Below are 25165 nucleotides of genomic sequence, written 5' to 3'. Positions count from 1 at the left end.
CAGAATTCTTTGATCTGTTAGTCTGGCTAACATTTTGACGGTGTTTAATTCTGCGCCTATAAAGGTGATAGATTGGCAAGGCAGCAGAGAAGATTTTTCGAAATTTACTGAAATTCCCAAACTCCTGCAAAGCTGTAGAGTGTAGTCTCTGGTCTGAAGAAGCTGACACCTGGTGGTGGCGGAGAGGAGCCAGTCGTCCAAATAAGGAAACACCTGGAATCCTTGATGTCTCAGATGAGCTGTGACCACTGCCATGCATTTGGTAAACACTCTGGGGGCTGAAGTGAGGCCAAAGGGCAGGGCTCTGAATTGGTAATGACTGGTCCCTAGCCGAAAGCGGAGAAACCCTCTGGAGCGCCTGTGAATCTTTATGTGATAGTACGCGTCCTGAAGGTCTATAGAGCACATCCAGTTGTCCTTGCCCAGAAAGGGCAGAATGGACTGAAGCGTGACCATCCGGAATCTTGCCTTCTTGACAAATCTGTTTAGATTGCTCAGGTCTAATATTGGTCTCCAATCTCCCGTCCTTTTGGGGACCAAAAAGAATCTCGAGTAGACGCCGGATCCTACCTGGACTGCCGGCACAGTCTGGACGGCTCTTTTTTCTAGGAGCTTTGAAACCTCCTGTTCTGCCAAATCCCTTTGACAGGGTGAGATGTCTGGAAGGGATTGTAGAGGTACGGGAAACCTTTCGAAGGGGATTTTGTAACCCTCGGATATGATCGACTGTACCCACATCTCTTGAGATAGGGATTGCCAGGCTACTGGGTACAGCGAAATCCTTCCCCCGACTGCCTCCAAGGGTGGACAGTCGGGCAACACCTCAGGGATGCTGAAAGGGCTTCTCAGGAAGAGACTCCCTGTTGCCCTGGTTCTGAGGACCCCCCCTGCCTCTAGGGCGCTGCTATTATTGTTACCCCTCTGCCTCTGGGGTAAACTGACCACGCGTCCGTGTAGCTCCTTGGGCTTTACGGAACCACATCTTCCCCTTCTGACCCTTGGGATATGGTCTAGAAGGAGTGGAAAACTGGACTCCAACGGCAGAAAGAGTTTTACCGTCCTACTCACACCTGGTCAAGGTATCCTTCACCTGAGGTCCGAACAAAGCCGAACCATCAAAGGGGGTATTAGTGAAGGACGCCTTAAAGGGGTCCGCGAAATTACAAAGCCGCATCCAGGCTTGGCGCTAAGAGCAACTCCTGTGCCTGCGGCCCTGCTCGCTCCATCGGCCGCATAGGATATGAGCCGCATGGAGGAGTTAGATATGGAATTCAGGATTGCAAGCTGCGAGGCAATCTTTTCTTGAGCCCCAGCAGCAGAAGGATCCTGGACTACTTCACCCAGTTCCTTGAGAATATCTCGTTGAAGCCTGGTGAAGTGACAAAGGTAGTTCAGCGAACGCATAGCAAAGGTCGCTGAAGAAAACATCCGCTTTCCATACCTGTCCATGGTCCTAGAATCCTTGTTAGGAGGATGGACAGGTACTGAAGGATCCGCCAGTTCCTTCTTAGTGGCCGCCACCACCATAGCATCCACAGAGACACCTTTGGAAAGGAACTGTTTGTCCGTAGGGGCCGTGATGAATTTGGATGGTCTACTGGGGACAGGTTCCACAGAATCTGGAGCCGCCCACGCCTTCCGAGCCACTACCTGCATAAGTGGGTCGAAAGGCGGAGACACCCAGGAGGTGGAGGGTCGGGATCCAAAAGCCTCCAGGTATACCGACTCATCCTCGGAGGGATCAATGGCTGGCCAATTCCCCCTCTGTTTGAGGAGCTCAAGGATGTCTGAAAAAGAAACATCCTCAGAGGGGGATCGTGGGGAACCCTCCGACTCATCTAAGTCGGTATCAGATGTAGTAGACTCGGGGGAGTCTGTGTGTTTCCTCTTACACATCCTCTTCCGAGGGGGTTCACCTGCAGGATCAGGAGAAACTTCGGAAGAGGAGGAAATTCCCAATGGGGAAACCTGGGGCGATGGATCCCTGGGCCTGAGAGCAAGAGGCTGGCAAGAGGCGTCTGCAGGCACTGATGAGGGAGGAGCTAGAGGGATGGACCGTTGACCAGGCTCAGTGGCCAGGACACTCCTCATCACCTCAAAGGCTCCCCTCCCCAGGAGGCTGGAATATCCCCGCTCCGAGGAAACAGGAATGCCCGGCTCCACTGAGAGGGAAGGCTCCGAGGCCGATGTCGGCGCCGAGCTTACCAAAGCCGAAGCCCCAAGAGGGAGAGCGGGGTCGGACAAGTGTCCGATGCCACTAGCCCCCTCTGAGCCGACAAGGGAAACCCGACGGCCGGATCCCTCCAAGGAAGGTCTCAAGGAGGAGATCGGAGCCGAGGACGACGGAGCCGAAGGATGTATCGGCTCCGGCACCGAAACAGTCGCTGTCCCGAGAAGCTCCGGCTCCGAACTCTGGTGTGGAGTCGGAGGAGGAAGTTCAAGGGGTGAGGCTATAGCCGAAGTCTGTTGAGACGGGCTATGGAGCATTTGGGCCAGTGCCTGAGACTTCAACAGCCTGCTTACCACCCTCTCCAAGTCGTGGTCAGACAGCCTGGAAGATCTCGAAGATCGGCTCCGATGGCTCTGCTCCGACAAAAGAGGAGACCCCGGAGCCGAGTGGATACTCAGTAACGAAGGGGACCGAGATCTCTTTCGGGACGAAGCCATCGGAGCCGAAGTCCCCTGAACTCCAGATGGAGCCGAAGGTTTCTCGGCCCCGATGCTGGATAAGGTGTCGGCTCCAGCCGGAGCCGACAAGGCTACAGTAGACAAGGTATCGGAGCCAGCCGGCACCGAACCCACTACTTTTAAGGTAGATACATCGGTTCCAGCCGGAGCCGATCTCGGCTCCGACGGAGCCGGAGCCACCGGAGGAGGCTTGGATACTGAAGCCTGAGCCTTCGGTGGCTTAGAAGGTTTCCCTGACCCTGCTTTAGAGGGAGAACCTTCTGGCTTAAGTAAGCCACAGAGGATAAGCTTATTCCTCCTTTCCTGCAGGACTCTCTGGCTAAAAGAGTGACACAAAGCACAGGAGTCCTGCAGGTGCAAAGGCCCCAGGCAATAAACACAAAAAGTGTGACCGTCTGTCAGAGACATTTTCTGACAGCACGAGTCACACTTCTTGAAGCCTGAGACCTTGCCTTCCCTAGACATAACCTAGGAGAAAGTAACACACACAAACCCCAACAAACACACAAAATTAATCCCCTAACACACAACACACAGGAAGGGATTAACCAAAGGGGTTTTAGGCCTAACTAAAAACTTTTCACTAAAGGTTATAACAAGATTATAAAGTTTGAAAAACAAGGGAATAGGGTGGGCTGTAACTCACTACAGACTATAAATGAGGAATAAGGGGAAATAAAAACCCTAACTAAGCTTCTCTTTTCTTTAACAAGAAATTCACTTACCTCTGCTGGTAAAGGAGACCTCTTTCACTAAGCGGCAAACGAGATCTGAGGTAGTTCCGCCTTGCATCATGGGATATAGGGTTGCCTCGAGCTGGTAAAAGGAGTTCTCAAGCTAAAGCAAGTGCCGAGTCGGAGCCGAGGATCGGCTCCGAACCCATCCAGCAAGAATGAAGGCGAGATTGACAACCTAACATGAGAATAATATAAATTATAGATTTGGAGGGTGTGAGTGGCTTACTCCCACACTGGGGAAGGGCATGCCCCACCCCCCTGCAAAAACACTAAAATTTCAGTCAGCCTAACGATCAAGGGATTTAATCTTCCAAGAAAGGATTTACTATATTCTTGTTTTAAAAATCAAGAAGAATATACATTGCTTGCTTTCTTTCTTTCTCTGTCTCTCAATTTCCTGGCATTCCTTTTAGTAGTTTGTCCATGTATCCACAAGCATTGAAATGATACCAAAATGAAACTCTTTCCCTAATGAACCCTTCAGCAGTCTATCCAAGTTTGCACAAACAATTCAATGACATCAAAACAAATCATTTACCCCAGAGACCCCTTCAGTAGTTTGTCCATGTATGCACAAGCACCTAAATGACACCAAAATGAAATATTCCCCCCCAGAGATCCCTTCAACAGTTTGTCCATGTATGTCAATGTATGCACAAGCATCAAGTTAACACCAAAATTAAACTTTTCCAACAAAGATCAATGTAGCAGTTTGTCCATGTATGTATAAGCACCAAAATGAAACAGGTCCCCCAAACAAACCATTCAGTAGTCTGTCCATGTATGCAGAAGCACCAAAATGAAACATTTCCCCCAACAGCCTGTTCAGCATTCGGTCCAAGTAAACAAATAAACACCAAATGAAGCATTTCCTCCAGTGACTCCTTTACCAGTCTGTCCAAGTATGTACAAGTACCAAAGTGAAAAATTACCCCCAACAAATCCTTCAGCAGTCTGACCAAGTATGCACAAGCACCAAATGAAACGTTTCCTCTGACTCCTTCAGCACTCTGTCCAAGCATGCACAAGCACCAAATAAAACATCTCCCTCAATGACCCCTTCAGCAGTCTGTCCAAGTATGCACAAGCAGCAAAATAAAACATTTTCCACAACAACCCTTTCAGCAGTCTGTCCAAGTTTGTACAAGCAACAAATTGAAATATCCCTTACCCCCACCCCCCATGATCCCTTCAGCAGTTTGTACAAGTATGCACAAGAAGCATACTAGTAAGTAATCCTACGTACTTGACAGACTTGGTCTTTTATCTCCCAGTCACACACCAGATGCACCCATAATGAGTGATTTAGATTTTGGAAAAAATTACATCCCTCAGCTTACTGTGGGCACCAATGACATAGCACAAGACACTGTCCTTCTTGTCCTCACACCACCCCCTGTAACTGCACAGCCACTCACAGGCCTTTACTGGTGGTGCTCAAGCAAGATGATGTAAGCAGGAGGGGTGGGAGGCACACAGGAGCATCTTGGACATCCGTTTAGGACATTATATGTCTCATTTCTCTTAAAGTGAAATTTAAAAAATTAATTAAAAACTTTTTTTATTTGATCTCAGGCGTGTGAACTGCGCCCAGGACAAGACAGTGTCTGGGGCAATTGCCCTGTTCAACTCACCCAGTTATGCTACTATTTCCTAAATTTATAAAATTCTGTTTTTCGTTTTTTTAATATTCCTTAAAACACAAGTAGGGTATGTAAGGCATAGCAGAAATCAAAAAAATACAAAGGAATTGTAAAAAAAATTGCATAAGTTACCCATCCCCCAAATAAACAAGCTATACAGAGACATACAAGTGTAACAACCGCAAAGAAGTCATGCAGTCTGTGTAGTCCAACTTGCACTGGATAAGAAATACAGATTAGCAACAATGGCTTAGTTATAGTAAAAGTATGAAGTTTTGTGCTTTCCTTCTTAATAAATGGAAGCTTACCGTAAACATCGATATAGATGTGTACAGAAGTAAGCATACATCTTAAGCAATTGCAACTGTGACGAACCTGCACTGGCTCCATAATCAAGGAGCCTCAATCCTCACCACTGGCAACAGTGGGGGGACATACACAATGGCAGGATGACAAGTACACACACACTAAAGTACAATTTCCCTTAAGAGCACACAGAGATCACAATCAGTCTGGGGGTGGTTTCTCCCTCCTTCTCCAGATCTCCAATAAGACTCACCACTGGCACAGCTATAGGGTTAAGATCTCAGCTGAGGGACCAAGCCAACACCTCCAACACTCTCTATGTCCAACCAGTGCTCTGTGTCCCTGTCCAGGTAGCTCACACACACACACACACACACACACACACACACACACACACACACACACACACACACACACACACACACACACAATATTTGAGATTTGATTTATATACAAACACACACACAGCCGCGGTGGTACAGCGGTAACGTTGTTGCCTCACAGCAAGAAGTTCTCCTGTTCGATTCTCTGGATGTCCTCCCCGTGGTCGAGTGGCCTCCGAAAGACGTGCGTAAATGGGCGTGCCTTCGCTGAAGGTTGGGCTGGCAACTTAGCACCATAAAAATAAATAAATCGACTGCCAATCATTAGCTGACCGGAGTTCCGCTGCCCCCTTCTGTCAGTCTCTCTCTGACAGAGTTCCCAAATTAATATCAAACATTACAGCTGGGCCAGCTTGAATGACATCACTCTGTCAGCTGACTTCAGTTCCCAGGCTAAACAGAAACTTAACACAATTTAACATCCCTGTGTGAGAAATACATCTCCCAGATCTCTGCAGATCTTGATGGTCATAAAACAATAAAACACTTTACATTTTAAACCTAGTAATTACTTTTCTTTCAAGACAATAGAAAAAATTCTAGCTCTAGACACTGTGTTTGCTTCTGCATTGAAACTGAGAGATAACATATCTTGTTTATGGCCCAGGTATAAAGTAACTTAACCTCAACTATTCTTAGGTTTTGCAGGTTAATCTTCTATGTTCCGGCAGGGAATGCTGTGGATACATTCTTTAAGCTCAGTACATAACATACAGTTCTGTATAAATCATATCAATATTCACAAATGACATAGAATTATTTACAAAATTCCAAAGAGCTGGGTGGCAGCATGTCAACAATAATAACTGAAATGCCTTTCTAAATAGTAAACATAATAAAGGCAGAAATATTGTAAAACAGATCTGAAATTGTTCAACAACCATCCTTTATGTGTTGAATATGTAGCTGAAGAAGTCCGATGTTAAAGGATGGAAAACGTGGTGATACAAGTTAAGCATTTTATGGTTTTAATTATACTTGTGCATTTGTGTATTCATGTGGTTTATAATAAAAACTGCTAACAAGAAGCTTTGTTTGCCTGGAATTACTGGAATAACTGCCTACACCTCTCAAGTATCTAGTTGCCTGTATAAGTGGTTGGCATTTTTTGCTCTTAGATATTTGTTTCCACATTCTGCTTTTGAAGAAGAAATAAACTGCAATTGAGATCAAGAGAACAGGAGATTTGCACGTCTAACTGAGGCTGCTTGTGAGTATGCAAACATAAATAATTATTTACATTAATAAAATAAATGTTAAATATTTTTCTTTATATTTCTTATTTAGCTTGTAACTATGATGTTTTCCTTCTGTGTTTCCCTAAAGTCTTTCTTTTTCATTCTTTCCTACCTTATCCTTTCCATTCTTTAAAAAAAACAACTGGGTGTCCACATAAGGATTCCCCTATATAAACCACTTTATATTTTTTACAAGTTATTAATAAAAGCTGCACTGTCCGATGCTTACCCTAACTACATCAAGCATGCTTGAGCAAGCCTCATTAGTCCACAGTATCCAAGAACATGCAAACCCATAAGACCACTAATGTTTTCACGTGGTACTTTGCACATACTTAAATATTAACTTCAGCTACTTCATGCTTTTGACACAAGTAGTCATGTTGGTGGTGCTGCGGTAGCGTTGTCGTCTCATAGCAAAATGTTGTCCCATTCGATTCTCAGCTAGAGCGTCTTCTGTGTGGAGGCATACGTGAATGGGGTGTGCCTTCGTTGAAGGTTGTGCGTCAGGGCTGGTAACCCGGTAGTAACCCAGTATATAAAAATCCACTACCAATCATTAGCGGACCAGAGTTCCGCTGTGGCGACCCCTAACCGGGAAAAGCCGAAAGACGCAAACAAGTCATGTTTATTAAAATACTTTCACATTTACTTAGCACAAATACCCCTGCGCTTAGTGTACGTGCATATAGGCATAGTGGCACTCTTCATGGATCACTGCTATGCAAGTGTGAACCTCAGGACTATGAATACCATCCACGTACTGAAAATGACCTCAAATTAAATGCAAAAAGTGCAACATAGTAGCCACCATTATCAGCATCATCAGCACCCTTTTTCTCATTTTCTACATGGGGTCCGGATGTTGCATCAACTGTAGCCACTTCTCTTGATTTAGTGCCACTTTCCCACCTTCGATTGTCATGCCTGACTATTGTAAGTCTTCTTTCATGCAATCCATCCATTTCTTTGCTGAATGCCCTTGTTTCCTTTTGGCTTGTTCCTGTCTCTTCCAAATCTTATTCACCAAATCATCTTCTACTTTCCTGCACGTTTCCAAACTAACAATCTGTTCTCTTTTCTCCAAACAGTGCTACTTTGGCTTCTGCTCTGATGTTATCATTTCTTCATCTGTCCCGCAGAGTGCATCCTACCATCTGTCTCAGACACTTCATCCCTATTATCTCTAGCTTCCTCAACTGCTTTATATTCACAAGCCAGGCAAAAGTACTGGATGCAAAACTGTTTTGTAGATCTTGCTTTTTAGCTCTTTTGGTATTATTCTGTCACACACTTCCCTTGACACACTATACCATCTGACTGTAGCTTTGACCACATTAAGATTTCTAGTCTCCTCACCATCCCCTCAAGATATTTGAAGCTTTTAACTTATTTTTGAATTCAATCACAATTTTTAGCTTCTGATGTCCCCATTTGCTGCCAGGAAAATTGTCTTGTCTTAACCCATGTCTTTAATTTTGCATTCCATTCACCTAGCATTTGCTGAAGTTCCTCTCTTCAGAGTCCGCTTGTAATGCACTGTTGTCTGCATACAGCAGCTTTGCTGATCTGTCCCCTGTTCCTTCCAGCCAGTTTGCTAATGTAATCCTGCACTAGTATAAGAAAGTAGTGGATCTAGGAATGACCATTTGGATTTGTTCCTCATTTCCATTTTCATCTTCACTGTCTGCCTCATTGCAATCAAATCAGTTGTGCCACATACTGATCAGAATCTTAATTTTTCATTTTCCATCTTACTTTCTTCTTCTCTGTGTGTTCATTTTTAAATCACCCTCTCCAGCACTTTCATACAGTGTCACAGAGAGGTTGATATCTCTAGATTGCCCACAGTTGTGAATGTTCCATTTTTCTTACATATATGTACTAGAATTCTTATTCTCCTGTCAACTGAGATGCACCTTTCTCTCCATACTGTTATGAGTACCCTAAGGAGCAACTTCTCCCTTAACTCACCCAACATCCTGATCATATCTGCTGTGACCTCATCTGAGCTTGCTGCTTTCCGACTATTTTTTTTGGTGCTGTTCTTACTTCTTCTAGGATGGTCTCTTCTTTTTCTTTCATTGTAGGCTATATTTGGGGCAGGACAGCTTCTGTGGGATTTTCTTAATTTAGAAATTGCTGGAAGTATTCTTCCCATCTGTCTTTGATGTCCTGTGGACTGGTAAGCAGGTTGTTGCTGGCATCCATTATAAGTGGTGTCTAATCTTCTTTATCTTTCTGTCTCTGCCTCTGATTCGGCATCACCCTTTTCCACTTTGATTTATAACCTTCAGCTTGTGTTATTTATATCAGACCTCAGAATCTTGGACAGTTATATCCTAATCTCTAACCTTCCTTTCTTTTGAAAAGTTATTGAGAGGGATGTGTAAAAACAACTGAAGATTCGTCTGATGTTTGGTGGGCTCGTGGAGCTATTCTAATCCAGGTTTCACACTCTCTATATTACATAGACTGCTCTGGTTTGAACAGTTAATGATCTTCTAATAGCCTGTGAACAGCAGTACTATTCACTGTAGGTCCTCCTGGATCTCTCAGCTGCATTTGATACTATTGATCATGGCATTTTGGTTCAATATTTTTGATCTTACTGTGTTCTCTCTTCTATAGTCTTGGGAGAGTTTTGTATCTTACCTCTCAGGCCACTCTCAAAAGGTCTGCTGTAGACATAATTTCGCTTCGTCCTACCCTCTGGAATGTGCAGTAAATAGAAGTTATGTCCTTACCATAACGTTCCATGTGGAGTGTTCATCTCGCCTTTGTTCTTACACCTGGGTTCGGAGCCGATCCTCGGCTCCGTGTCGGCCGCTTGGCAAAGCTCTGCATCGAGAAGAAGCTCGAGACCAACCTAACTCCCACAATCCCCCTCTGCCTTTACCTCAGATCTAGTTTGCAAGCAAACCAGAAGTCAACAGAAGAGAATATAACACATTCATGCCACACAAGGAAACACATAGCTGAAAAATATATCCACAACAACTGCTTAAGGCAGAAGTAGGAGAACCAAACCAGACACCTAAACTGGACGTTCTTCCTGAGGGTGGGAGGGTGGGAATGTAAGAACAAAGGCGAGATGAACACTCCACATGGAACGTTATGGTAAGGACATAACTTCTATATATGAGAGTGTTCAATCTCGACGTTTGTTCTTACACCTGGGTAGCGTCCCTAGCTCCATGTTCCTGAGGAACTCACGGGAGAACGTTCCTGAGCACAGTGGAACCAAAGGTTGCCCTGTCCCTAGAAATCCTGTCTACTTTGTAATGAGTAATGAATGTATGTGGTTTAGACCAAGTGGCAGCCGCACAAATAGTGTCTAACGGTAGGCGGGCTGCATGAGCCAGGGATGTAGATACTGATCTTGTAGAGTGCCCTTTGGGCTTGCCAGGTAAAGTTTGCTCCGAGGCAGTATAAACAAAAATAATACAATCAGAAAGCCATTTGGAAAGGGTTCGTTTCGTAACTGCCATACCCTTCTTGCTGTCTGCAAAGGCTATAAAGAGCTGGTCTGTTTTCCTGTGATCCTTTGTTCTATCCAAGTAAAATCTGAGTTGTCTATGAACATCTAACTTGTGTAACATATATTCCAACTTATTGGAGTGGTTTTTGAAAAAGGTGGGGAGCTCAATGGACTGATTGATATTATTAACGGAGCAAACTTTGGGAAGAAAGGATGGATTAGTGCAAAGAGATACTCTATCAGGGTGAAAGATCAAATAAGGGTGTTTAACGGAAAGAGCTTGAAGCTCCGATACCCATCTGGCCGATGTGATAGCCACCAAAAAGAGGGTCTTCCATGACAAAAATTTCAAAGGACAGGAAGAGGCTGGTTCAAAAGGTGGTAGCATCAGCTGTGATAAAAGAAGGTTCAAGTTCCAAGGTGATGTAGGACTTCTAACTGGTGGTCTAATATGGAAAGATCCTTTTAGAAAGGCCTTGCAAAGTCTGTGAGCCATAATAGGAGCCCCACTTTCTCCCACATGAAAATTTGAAATGGCAGCCAATTGCACTCTCAAAGTGGCAGGAGAGGCTCCTTGGTGGAACAGTTCGGTTAAAAACTCCAAGACCCTATTTAGAGGAGCTGTTACGGGGTCCAAATGTTGTGTAGTTGCCCAGTGCACAAAACGCTTCCATTTACTAGTGTAAATCTTTGTAGTGGAAGCTTTATGAGAAGCTACCAGGATATTTTGAACTGCAGGGGAAAGATCAGACCTGGCTATGAAGGGAAGCGGAGCAGCCAAGCTGCTAGTCTGAGGGAGAGTAGCGATGGGTGGGGAGCTCCTGACGAGTGGGTCAGCAGATCCGGCTCCGGGTCCAGGATCCAGGGTTCCAGAATTCGGTGTGCCAGAAGAAAGGGAAACCAGATTTGACGAGGCCAGAATGGGGCAATGAGGATAATTGTCCTTTGCAGGTTGTTGGCTTTCTGTAGAAATTTTGCAATCAGGGGAACAGGAGGAAAAGCGTACAGGAGACCCGGGGGCCAATCGTGAACCAGAGCGTCCCTGGGGACTTCCCCTGGAGGGGGTAATAGGGCAAAATAGCTTCTGCATTTGACGTTCATTGGAGACGCAAACAGATCGCAGGAAGGCTGGCCCCACTTACGAAAAATTTCCTTCGCAATTGATTGTTTGAGGGACCACTCGTGAGGTAACAGGATGGCTCTGCTCAACCTGTCCGCTATGACGTTGGATAACCCCGGGATGTGCGTTGCTATCAGAAAGCGACCCGTGGACTCCGCCCATTGCCAGATTCTCATGGCCTCTCTGCATAGTTGATAAGACTTGGTTCCCCCTTGTTTGTTTACGTACCAGACTACGGATATGTTGTCCGACTGAACTGCAATGGTCCCTAGAGGAAGAAGGGGAGAAAAGTGTTGCAATGCTAGAAACACTGCCCTCAACTCTAGAACATTGATGCGCAGATTGTACTCCAAATTGGACCATTCGCCTTGGACTGTCTGTCCCTGAAAGATGCCCCCCCACCCTATCAGGGAAGCGTCCATGGTCACCGTAGCTGTCGGCGTAGGTAGCACAAATGGTCTTCCGCTGGAAAGATTGCAAGTCTGAAGCCACCAAGCCAGATGCGATTTGCATATGTTCGTGATGTGAATTTCGTGCATTAGGGGTAACTGTTGGAACGACCATTGTGCAAACAGTAGCCATTGAAGAACTCTCATGTGCAGTCTTCCCAAGGGTATCGCAATGAGAGAAGCTGCCATGAGACCCAAAACCTTCAGAACCAGTTTTGCTGGGGATTTTTTGGATAATAGGAGAAGAGATATATGGTTTTGTAGGGAGGCTATCCTTTCTGGAGGAAGCCTTAGGATTAAGCAACGCGTATCCAATTCTGCTCCTATGAATGAGATATGCTGTGATGGCTGTAGTAAAGATTTTTGAAATTTACGGAAATTCGAGATGAACACAGAGTTGTAGTGTGTAATCCCTGGCCTGAATCAGTCGACGCTCGGTGGTGGCAGAAAGGAGCCAGTCGTCCAGATACGGAAACACCCGGAATCCCAGGCGTCTCAAGTGAGACGCTACCACTGCCATACATTTGGTGAAAACCCTGGGGGCTGAGGTCAGACCAAAGGACAGGGCTCGAAACTGAAAGTGACTGGCTCCCAGCTGGAAGCGCAAGTGATCCCTGGACGCCCTGGCCATTTTGATGTGGTAGTATGCGTCCTTTAGATCTATTGAGCACATCCAGTCGTCCTTCTGTAAGAATGGAAGGATCGATTGAAGCGTGACCATCCGGAACTTTTCTTTCTTAATGAAGGTATTGAGTTTGCTTAGGTCCAGAATTGGCCTCCAGTCCCCTGTCTTTTTTGGAACTAAAAAGAACCTTGAGTAAGTTCCGAATCCTCTTTGGTCCACTGGGACTGGTTGGATGACTCTTTTTTTCTAGCAGCTTTGAAATTTCTGTAGCTGCAGGGCCTCGCAGATGGGGCGGAACATCTGGGAGTCTTTTCTGTGGAATTGGGGGCAATAGGAAGGGAATTTTGTATCCTCTGGTAACAATGCTTTTTACCCAATTGTCTGATGTAAGACTTTGCCAGGCCTGAGGGTATAAAGCTAAGCGACCCCCGACTGCCTCTAGAGCAGGACAGTCGGGCCTCCTTTCAGGAGTGCTGGAAAGGTTTCCCGGGGAGTGTATCCCTGTCACCTTGGTTTTGCGGACCCCCTCTGCCGCCAGGGCGACGTCTTCCACCTCTGCCCCCTCCTCTGCCTCTAGAGGAGGCATCACCCTGTGTGCCTGGGAAAGAGCCTTGGGGTTTTCGAAACCACATTTTTCCACCACGTTGCCCTTTGGGGTACGATCTGGATGGGGTGTAAAAACGGACTCCGACAGCAGACAGAGTCTTTCCCTATTGCTCACACCGGGTAAGGGTCTCCTTCACTTTGGGGCCAAAGAGAGTGGCACCATCAAATGGGGCGTTAGTAAAGGAAGACTTGAAGGCTTCCGCAAAGGAACATAAGCGCATCCAGGATTGTCTACGAAGAGCAATCGCTGAAGCCGCTGCCCTACTCGACCCTTCGGCTGCGTATGAGATCAGCCTCATGGATGAGTTTGCAATAGATGTAAGGGTATTGAGATGTGCTGTAACTTTCTCCGAGACAGCAGCATCTGTAGTAAACTGGAGGGTATCTCCCAACTCTTTGATTAGATCCCTCTGTAACCGTGTGAAATGGGTCAAATAGTTCAGGGATCGCATGGAAAAAGCCGCTGAACTAAAAATGTGCTTCCCATACCTGTCCATAGTCCTAGAATCTCTGTTAGGTGGATGGACAGATGAGGAAGATTCAGACATCTCCTTTTTCGTGGCCGCTGCCACCACCATAGCGTCCACTGGAACTCCCTTTGTTAGATAAGCCTCATCTTGGGGGGCAGTAATATATTTATTAGGCTTTCTAGGGACTGGATCCACCGTGTCAGGTGTCTCCCACGCCCTCCGAGCAATCAATTCCATCAATTCATCGAAGGGCGGAGTGACCCAGGAGGAGGAAGGGCGAGCACCGAATGCCTTCAGCAAGACTGACTCATCCTCAGAAGGGGGTAGGGATTGCCAATCACCTCTCTGTTTTAGGATCTCCAGGATGTCAGAAAAGGAGACATCCTCTGAGGGTGATTTTGGGGACCCTTCTGACTCATCCAAGTCAGTGTCCGATGTCAATGATTCTTGTGGAGAATCCAAGCGTCTCCTCTTACACAATCTTTTCCTCGGAACTTCTTCGGGGGGGGCATCCGATGAAGCCTCCGAGGAAGAGGGGGCACCCCCTAGGGGTGGCTGAGACACTGGTGCTCGACGCTTAGATGTAGCCGTGGGTGCAGAGGAGGATAACGGACCTTTATGGGAAGGAGAAGCTGTTTCTGCTGAAGTGGTTGTCTGAGTAGACAACACCTTCCTCATGAGATCGAAGGCCCCCGGGTCCCGAGTCGAGATATTCCCAGGTTCCGAAGAAATCGGAGGAATCCCCGAGACAGGCACCGATGGCATCGACCCCGAGGACGGAGCCGAGTCGATCCAAGCCGAGGCTCCGAGAGGGAGAGTCGGAACCGAAACATCGGTCCGACTCTCAGTCCCGGATCCAAGGATGGATCTTCGGCTCCGAGACTCCGGTACTGGGTCCGACGGAGTCGAGGTGAACGGTGCCGACTGAGAAAAAGACGGTTCCAGCACCTAGGGCTCCACAATCAACAGATCAGCCTCTCCCGGCTCCGAAGACTGGATAGGCCTCGGGGGAGGAACAGGTGGAGATAAGGGAAGGCCTTCGAGTCTTGACACCAACTGGGAGGAGACCGAGATGAGCTTGGACAAGGCCGTATTCTCCATCAATTTCTGCACCACGCGGTCTACATCAGTGTCGGAGAGGGGCCTGGAAGAACGCGTCGAAGGAATCGAAGACGGAGCCGACCTCAAAAGTACAGGAGGAGGAAGCTCCGTCACCGGTTCCAAGACTCGAGGCTCGGTAACTGCCAAAAGTTCAACACTCGGCCCCGAAGCCTGTGGAACCGGTGATCGAACTTTAAATGAAGAGCTCGGAGCCGATGACATGGGCTCCGACATCTTCGATTCCTTCGAGGATTTAGATGTCTGGTCTGATGCATCCAGAGCCTCTTGGAATGCAGGCTTCAAAAGGCCCCTATCCATAAGTTTCCTGCGCCTATCTGTCATGACCCTTCCACTGAAAGAATGGCAGATGGAACAGTCTTCCTGCAGATGGAGAGGGCCAAGACAGTAGACGCAGGAACTATGATTATCTGTGACAGACATTTTCTGTCCACATTGGCACCGTTTGAAGCCTGATTTAGCTTTTTCAGACATGTTACAAAAGTCAAATCCAAGTAAATAGTGAAATAGCCAGTACAAAATGTCAAATCCAGTAATAAATGTCAAATCCTGTAAGGTAAAGTCAAATCCTATAGTCAAATCCTGTAGATAAAGTTAAAGGGTGGGGTAGGCCCCGAGGGAAGTAACTCTAAGAAAAGTATATAAATATTTATATACGACACCGAGAAACCCTCGATACACTACTCACACACACACAGTCAACTTTAAAAGAGAAAAGGAGAAGTTTTTATCCAAAAATATATAAGATAAAATAATCTTAGCTTTGAGGTGGTCCGAGCTCATCAAAAATGATGCGAACGTTGCAGCGGCAAACTAGATCTGAGGTAAAGGCAGAGGGGGATTGTGGGAGTTAGGTTGGTCTCGAGCTTCTTCTCGATGCAGAGCTTTGCCAAGCAGCCGACACGGAGCCGAGGATCGGCTCCGAACCCAGGTGTAAGAACAAACGGCGAGATTGAACACTCTCACATCAGAGGGTTCTATCTTAAGCCCATTGTTGTTCACAGTTTACATACTTCTTTTAGGGAATCTTGTAAGGCGCAAGAGTTTATTACATTATGGCATACACATTACACTCAAATGTACAGCTCCTTTACACAAGATGATATGACACGTCTATGCTCTGGCTGATGACCTAGAAGCCATTCATTCTTGGCTCTCTTGTAAATGTTTGAAACTGTACATTTCCAACACCAAGGCCAAGACAGTTCATTTTCCCTTGAGGGATCCTTCTACATCTCTGATACCTAGCTTCATCTATTTATTTATTTATTTATTTATATTTGTTTACCACGATAGCGCTTTGATCAGTATTGACCAATTTCAGGGTCAGCCTGGGTGAAATATAAAACATTTCACAAAACAAAAAATATAGAAATGTAAGCAATAACAGAATAGATTAGACTAACTACATAGAAAAAGCTGTGTATATGCATTCCAGTGATCAAGCACAGTGCAATGTACAGTCAAGCACAGTGTACTAAAAGTAGGTTAGAGCTTTGATTTATAGGTAGCCATTCGACTTTTTCTAGGGTGATACAACAATGCTCACGCAAAGGTGAGTTTGTAATGAATTGGCAGATGCTGTTAGAGGTAGTGTGGAGTGTGGCAATGTTTTTCTTGGAGGAAGAAGCAACACATGTAATCACATATTCAAGTTAAGAATGGAGAACTCCTTTGCCAATGGCTGCTCTGGCTGGCTGGGATAGAAAAGGGGAAATGTTTCTGGCCCAGAAGTGGAGGGAATGTATTTTGGCTCTCACATTGTCTGTGGGGAAACAGAAGCTTAGTGACTGATCAAGGTAAAGGTGGAGGTTGTTTCTATGTCATGGTTGTGTAGATCAAAGAAAGTTAGTCAGGCATGTGGTGAATTTTGTTTCCATTTTTGCCATGCTTCATCCCTTAGAGTTAAAAGATGTTTGAGTTCAGTGGATAATGATTCAGTTTTGGTGGGTTTATAAAGCCTGTGGATAAGTGGGAGGAATTTGTCTTGTAGATGGAGTAGAACGTTGGTTAGGCTTACAGCTGTTGTATTAAGGTCATGTAAGGAGAATATCTGGTTCCAGTTGTAGACTGTGAGAAATAGTTCTACAACTCTGGTTTCTGAAGGCTTTTAATATTGGTGGTAGTTTTAAGGGGTGGTTGACAATTGTAAAGATGACTGGGCAGTGGTCGCTTACTGATAGTGGCAGAATGTTTATGGTGGAGATAGAGATTCATATATTTGTAATAATTTGGTTGAGTGTGGAGGGTTTGGAGGGTCTAAGATTAGGAAATGGTTCTTTTATGAGTAGAAGGAGACCTAGGTCTGCTAGGAAAGTACCCAAGTCAGATGAAAGAGGACCAAGATAATTAAGATTTAAGCCACCTACAATAATTATGTTATTATTTTTGGGATAGTTATTAAGGATGTTAATGATGAGTGATTTGAATTTATTTAGGGAAGAGAGTGTGGCAGATAAACTGGAATGATCAGTAGTGGTTTGCCTTTGTGAGTTTGACATTTAGGATAATGCAGTCAAGACCAGATTATGAGGAGGAGTTTCCTTGGAAAATGACTTTTGGGTTTAGGTTATTTCTTTACAAAATTAGAGAGACTCCACCTGATCATTTGTCTGCTCTGGCAACAGTGACATACTTGTAGAAGGTCTGAACATGCTGGAAGTTGGAGGAGTCTTTCTGACCTAGGTCTCTGTGACTGCTGGAATCTCTGGGTTATGATGGGAAATAAAAGCACTTATGTGGTCTGTCTTGTTTCTGATGCTATGTGCATTGAGGAGGTCACAGGCCAATGTAGGAAGGAGTAGTTCTAATGTTGAGGAAAAGGAGTTGTTGGCCTGTGTTGGCTTCAATGATACTCTTAAGGAAGAGCATAAATGTTATGGAGAATAGTCTGAGTGAGGTTTTGGGTATTTTTAGGCAGAGAGAAAAATATTTCTGAGTTTTAGTAATCATATAGAAGAGTGATCCTGACAATGGTGAGCTGGAAAATGGAATTGGTCTGATTACTGGTGGTTGTGGTGAGTTGTAGGTGAGGAAGTTGAAGAAGTAGGGGTAAGGTATAGTGATATGATGATTGGCTGTGTGTTTCATGAAGATATTTGTTATTGGTAGTAGGGGGTGAAAGAGGTGAAGAGGAAAGAAGAAGGAGGTAGAACAGGGTGAGTTGTGGAAAGAGGAACATATTACTAATTGGATATGGTTTGTGTTTGTACAAAAAGTTGAAAGTGGGAGTTGAGACTTCCACTATTATTGTGGTAATGACAATGAAGGTAGTGAGATAAGAAGGTTATGAAGTTTTATGGTGGTGCCTTTTTAAGAGGTGTGTCTTAAGGGTGTGACAGTGGATGGAGAGCAGAACAAATATAATGGGTAGGCTTGGGAATGGGATGGGAGTGAAGTGGGACACAACTCCCACTGGCTTGGGAGTTAATCAGTTAAGGCTTGTGTCAAGCAGTGAGCGGAAAAATATTAAGTACAAATGCAAGAGTTGTTCAGAAATTACAGCTTGGAGAAAAGAGGCAATGCTAATAATTTCATGACAGTAAAGCAGTGTTTGTTGTTCCACAAATGTAATGGGGTAGGCGCACCTTAAAGGGAACGTATCTATTGAGGGAGACGTGTTTTGAAAGAAGAGTCAAGCAAAGAGCAGCCAAAGACATAGCTCCTGCCTTAGAGCATAGTTATAAAAAAGAAAAAAGTAGGTATGTAAGACACTAAGCAAAACTGGCACAAAAAGTGAGAAATACACCTTAAAGTGTTCCCTTTTCTTTGCTTTTCCTTTGCTAAGGTGCCTGTGTGAAGTGTTTGGGTAGAATCCACTGCACAGCTGATGTTGGTTTACAGAATGAGGACAGAAACAGGTAGCTTGACAAAGAAGTGAAATACTACGACTGCAGTCAGGGTGGTAATAAGTTTGAGGTTGTGGACAGGGTGTGTAACCTAGGTATTATAATAGATTGCAGGTTGACACTTGGGACCAAGTGGCAGCTATCATGAAATCATTGTTTCCATCTGTGAAATATTTCTAGGATTAAGCATCTTCTCTCTCAAGCTGACCTCTTGGTAGGTGTTCATACTTTGGTTTCCTCCAGGCTGGACTATTGTAATACTCTATACCTGGGACTTTCCAACATGAGCTTGATCATCTACAGATATTGCAGAAATATCGCTACTACCTGGAATGTATTGTTACTAGCATATTATACCTGTTCTATACATCACATCACTCACTGGCTTCCAATACATTTCACAATCATTTATAAAATTATGATTTAAGTCTTCACTTATCTGAAGGAATTGGTTGTGATATATTGTTCTACTCGGATCTTGCTTCATGACACTTTGGTCTTGATACCTCAGGTGTCCATTATTTAACTTTTCAAGCTCCTCAGCTGTAGAACTTACTACCTCAGTGGCTTTGGAATTGTTGATTCTTGGCTGCCTTTTTCTGGACTTCTAAAAGCCCACTTTTTGTCTTGCTTTTGATGGGTGTGGAATAACTACTGGAATTTAAATCAACCTACTGTTTTAAGTTTTAATTTTCATATGTATTTATGTTAAGTATTTTAATTATTTACATTTGTATTTAACTTTTTTGTTTGTTTTACCAGGTGCGCCTGGTGTTTTGTTATAGTAAAGCTGAAGTTGACGTTTGCTTCTGTTGGTGATGTAATGTTGTGGGGGCTTCTTAATTTTAAGTGACCAGGAAGGAAAAATGGGACTGTGGTCACTTAAGAAGTTAGGAAGAGTTTGCACTGGTTGTTTCCTGTCTGGTAAGTTGGTTATTAGAATGGCAAATGCTGATATTAACACTACTGATAACAATAAATACACAATAGACTCTCAAGTAAGATTAAATCAACATAAGATAATATGCATTATAAACAGTTTTGATCATAGCTTCCACTGTATAATGAAAGCACACAATAATAGCAAAGAATAAGTGAGAATGCACAATTTTACATTTTGGAAACAATGTAAAAATGAAAAAAACAGACATTTTATAATGATGATTACTGATTATGCTAAGTATTAAACTTAACAAACACTATGACATTAGCTTTTCTGTCTTGAAATTTTTAGGGCATTTTCTCTAGTTAAGAAGTGTTATTTAGTTTAAAAGGTTGGTCAGGTTAAATTTAGGTTCATTAAATTGCACCGCAAGACAGCCAACAAAAAATATTAACATTTTAGTGTTATAGTACTTACCTTTATAAATCCTGCCTAGCCCTCTGAAGTCCATTTGATCTGAACAATTAAACACAACAACGTATTTTCCCAAAGCTTTTCCCATATCTTTAGTTGTCTCTGTTTTACCAGTTCCAGCTGGACCTGCTGGAGCACCTCCCATACTCATTCCTAAAGCTTGAGCCAAGGTAATATAACATCTATAAATATAACAGGAAACATAATAATCAGTAGCTATACACTTTACAGTTTTGTTGCAAGTCATAGGTAGATCATACTAACTACAGCTAGATAAATCATGATTTGAATGAATGGACTGTTTTTTTATCCTAGTTATATGCTCTAAGAAATTAGATAAAAAAAATACAACAAATATAGCAAAACAATCTGATTGGGAACAAATTCAATGTGTACTGAGAAAGCTGTGGCATTATATTAAAAAGATGAGGATAAAGTTGCATACAAAAGAGATACGGGTGTTGGGCCTTTCATGAAAAAAATGGATTTTTGTGTTTTCTCTTCAGATCAACATATTTGGAGTCCTGTGGCCTGTTCTTTCTATCTTTAACTGAACTGATACTGATTTCACAATCTATTTCTGTACCTTGTACAACTCTGAGAATGTCATATCACCATCCTGAAATGTATTAGTCACCCTAGAAAAAAGCAATTGTGCCTGACTGAACTCATTAATGTTACTCTAGTCTTTGTAGTATGATGTGAAATTATTCATATCCTAATTATTTCCCTACAGATGTATAACTTTGTTGAACAACCAACTAGAAGTGTTATTTCATCTCACATAAGCTAAATGTATAGAAACGAAAAGGTGGTAAGCAGTTTTGCTTAATTACAGAAGTTACAGTAAATGCCACCCAGCATCACAAAATGTTGACCCTGCAACAGAAAGCTTAGCAAATGAATTAAAGATAATACATTTTTAATATCGATGAATATAATTTCACTCTAAGTCACCACAGTTTTTAGTCCAAATCACCTTGATATATTATAGCTTATTGAAAACATACATAAGGGCTTAGGCAAAAAGAAAACCACAGTACCCAAATGTAAACTATTAATGAAACAATGACAGTAGGTCATACTACGTTATATCATCAGGAGGGATAAGCCAACATGTACTTAAAAAATTAAGTCTATTAGACTTGGTTGGTGTCCTTTTAAGAGCTGTAATACTGCTCACTAATCAAACTAACTTTTTCTTCCTCAGTAATACATATCACTGTAGCAATTAGAACATTCTAAATCCTAAAGAAAACATCTCTGTGAAAAATTAGCACTCCGCCAAAAACAGGAGACTGGTTCTGCTCAGTTTGCCTGCCACTATGTTTTGCTCTGATGGAAAGAAATATGCTTGGAAGTTAAAGAATGCTGAAGAGCTAACTTCCATGCAGTCAGAGCCAGCTTGTACAGAGGGTATGACCTTGCATCCCAGCTTGTTGATGTACCACACCACTGGGGTATTGTCTGTAATTATCAGGAGAGGTCCAGAGGACCATGGATAATGCAGAGATTAAAAGCAATGGGTCATAGCCCACATCTATTTCAAAATAACATGATGGGGTCTGTTTAAAGAATCCCACATGCATTGCACCTATACCATCACAAGAACTTGTGGAGCAGACTTTAGGTTTAGATTGTTGGGACAAGCTCTTTTTATTCTAGACAAGAGAAATGCACTCGGATAGAGTAACCTTGGCAACTGGCTTGCCTAATTTTGGTCTTGAGAAGGCAACAAACAATCAGACTTCCTGAACTGTTTAGTCCTGTGAAAGTAGAACCCGAGTTTGAGTTAGTGATGAACATCCAGTATATGTGTAGAATGCATTCATCTTTGTTTGAGAATTTGGGGGAAAAGACTGGTAGATTTACTGACTGATTTGTCTGTTTGGATGCCACCTTAGGAAGGAAGGATACATTAGTCCTCAAGGAGTCTCTAACTTTATGGAATACCAGATAGAGAGGCTTGCAGGAAAGGGCACATAACTTTGAAATCCATCTGGCTGATGTGACAGCCACCAGACAAATTGTTTTCCAAGAGAGGAGCTTCAGATCTACTGGTACTGCTGGTTCAAAAGGAGGGTGAGTTAATGCTTGTAGCATGACAGTAATATCCCAGGGAGGTACTGGATCTCTGATAGGTGGTCATAGGAAAATCAATTCCTCTCAAAAAGGCTTTAGAGACTCTAAACAAGCTATAGAATTGTCATTTTGCCATTTGTGGAAATTTGAGACTGAGGCCATTTGCATTTTGATAGTGGAATAACTAGAGCCACTGTGGAAAAGTTCAGACAAGAATTCTAATATTGAAGAAATGGGAGCAGAAAAGGGGTCTAAACCTTTTGACACAGACCAAATGGAAAATCACTTCCATTTGTTATGCTAACCCTTTTTTTTTGCAGATCGTGTTTACAAGATTGATATGATCTGAACAACTGATGCTGGGAGCCTTGCAGCTCTGGTTAAGGTTAGAACTGGAGAAACCAAATTATTAATTTCATGGCTCTCTGGTCTGGAAGAAGCAATCCAGATGTCTGGGTTAATAAGTTTGAATACTGATCAAACATCCATGGGAATGTAGAGGCCAAAGGAAAGGAAACCATGTTTGTTTGGGTCAGAAAGGAGCAATGAGGATCACTCCAGCCTTGCACAAAGGATTAGGGCAAAATAACTGCTGCACTTGTTGTTTGGGTAGGATGTAAAAAGACCATAGCAAGTTTGGCCCCAGCAGCAAAAAAATCAGGGTTGTCACTGCTAGATTGAGGGACCACTCCTGAGGCATTAAGATGGCTCTGCTCAATTTTTCTGCTAATACATTGAATGTCCCCAGTATATGGGTTGCTATCAGAAAATGGTGTGAAATCATTGCCCACTGCCAAACTCTCATGGCCTCTAAACAAAGGGGATAGAAGCAGGTTCTTCCCTGTTTGCTGATGTACCAGACTACCAACCATGTTCTCTGTCAGCATGTACATCACAGACTTGGGGAGAATATCCCAGAATGCCTGTAACACAAGAAGGACTGAAATCATCTCTAAGATTATTGATGAGAAGACTGCCCTCCAGATGTGACCAAGTACCTTGGACCATCCTCCTTTAAAAATGCCCCTTCCATCTTAGAAGGGAGGCATCTGTGGTTACTACAGCCACAGGTGGATCCATATGGAATGGTAGTCCTTTTGGAATGAAGGAGATTTTATCCACCAAACGATGTGCTGTCTACAGATTTGCATGATGCGAATTTTCGCATGCACTGAATGAATGCTTTGAGACCAATGTACAGAAACAGTCCATTGAAGTAATATAATGTGAAATCTGGCTAGCAAAACCATTAAAACTGTGGAGATCATCAGACCTAAAAGACAAAGAATCAACCTTGATGACGGAATAGGGTGATGAAACATCCATGTAGCTGTGAGTCACAGAGAGAGTACTCTGGAGTGGGGACGGCTGGCAATCTATAGTACTGAGTCCAGGTGGCATCTGATAAATTCGATCTGTTGTTTTGGGGTTAAGTGGCTTTTCATCAGATTAATTGTAATCTCTAGATTTTGCATTAAGAGGAGCAGAAGGTCCAGATGATGTAATAGCGGATTCCTGGAGGTAGCAGTAAGGAGCCAATTGTCAAGATACGGGAACACTTGGATCCCTAGCAGTAGCAGATATGAGCCACCATTGCCATTATCTTGGTAAACACCTGGGGGCTGTGGTGAGACCAAAAGGCAGGACTCCAACCTGAAAGTGTTTGGCTCCCAGCCAAAAACAGAAGAATCTCCTTGATTGCTTCTCTATCTTTATGTGATAGTATGCATCCTGGAGATCTGTGGAGCACATCCAATCATCCTTCTTGAGAAGAGGCAAAATGGATTGTATTATGATCATCTGGAATTTTGTCTGTTTTACAAAATGGTTTAGATGACTCATCCAGAATGGGTCTGACGTCCCCCTGCCTTCTTGGTACTAAAAAGAACCTTGAATAGACTCCAGACTCTAAGTGGTCCTGGAGGAACAGTTGGATGACGTTTCTATTATCTTGGAAACTCCTGCTGCTGCAGGTTCCCACTGACTGGGTAGAACATCAGGAACTTTCTTTTTTTTTTATTGGAACTGAATATCCTCTTGACATTATGTCGTTATATTTTGTCAGGCTTGTGGGTGCATTGGTTAAGTATCCGCCAACTGCCTCCAGGGCACAGAAGTCAGGCAACCCTTCAGTATGCTGATAGGACTTAAATGCCCTCATTGTGCAGTACAACTTTGCCTCTATGGCAATATCCTTTAGAGTTACCTCCTCCTCTTCCATGAGAAGGTCTATCCCCAGGGGTGTCCTGATAAAAAAAACTCTGTGATTTGTGGAAACATGCTTTTTTCCAGCCCTCTGATTCCTACAAAAGTTCTTTTTAGAGTGGAAAATGGATTCCCACTGCATAGAAAGTTTTACCATCTTGTTGATTCCTGGTTAGTGTATCTTTTACCTTGAGTACAAAAAGAGCAGAACTATCAAAGGAGGCATTAATGAAGGATACCTTAAAGCTGATGCATAATGATGCTGGTGCCTGCTGCCCTAACTGTGCCATCAGCTGCATGGAAAGCAGTCATATGGTGACATTGGAAGTAGACTGGAGGATAGAAAGCTGGAAGTCCACAATCTTCTAAACGTCTTCGGGCAGAACACCCAAGAGAGACTTGGAAAGTTCTTTGGTCAAGTCTCTCTGGAATCTAGGAACATGGGTTAAATAATTCACTGCTCTGAGTGCAAAAGTTGCTAAAGAGTTTCACAAACCTGTCCATAGCCCTGGACTCCGTGTTAGGGAGATGGACCAAGGACCTTTCTTGACAATTCCTATTTACTGGCTGCTGCTACCACCATAGCATCCACTGGTGGATCTTTGCTCAAATGCTTCCTGCCTTTTGGGGCTGCCAATATCCTGTCAGTTTTTTTTTTTTTGAGAATAACATCAAAGTCCTTCCATGCCCACTAAACCATGACATCAATGGGGGGGGGGGTCAGCGTGTGGTCTAATCCAGGACAATGCTGAGCCAGAACCAAAGGCTTCCAAGAATATGGTCTCATCTGAAGGTTTCTCGATGGAAC

General features: G+C 43.7%; 1 protein-coding gene across 1 annotated transcript in view; it reads right to left on the bottom strand.

Annotated features, from left to right (window-relative positions):
- LOC122816787 (dynein axonemal heavy chain 8-like) overlaps nucleotides 1-25165 on the bottom strand; it is a 9517065-nt gene that overhangs the window by 2373647 nt on the left and 7118253 nt on the right. The window contains 1 exon segment of the mRNA XM_044089814.1: nucleotides 20074-20252. Within this exon segment, the coding sequence (XP_043945749.1) occupies nucleotides 20074-20252 (179 nt within the window).

The sequence above is a fragment of the Protopterus annectens genome, chromosome 1.part1, assembly GCF_019279795.1.
Source record: "Protopterus annectens isolate FY-2018-M chromosome 1.part1, PAN1.0, whole genome shotgun sequence".
NCBI classification, from domain to species: domain Eukaryota; kingdom Metazoa; phylum Chordata; order Ceratodontiformes; family Protopteridae; genus Protopterus; species Protopterus annectens.
This window is presented reverse-complemented; position numbering and strand designations above follow the sequence as displayed.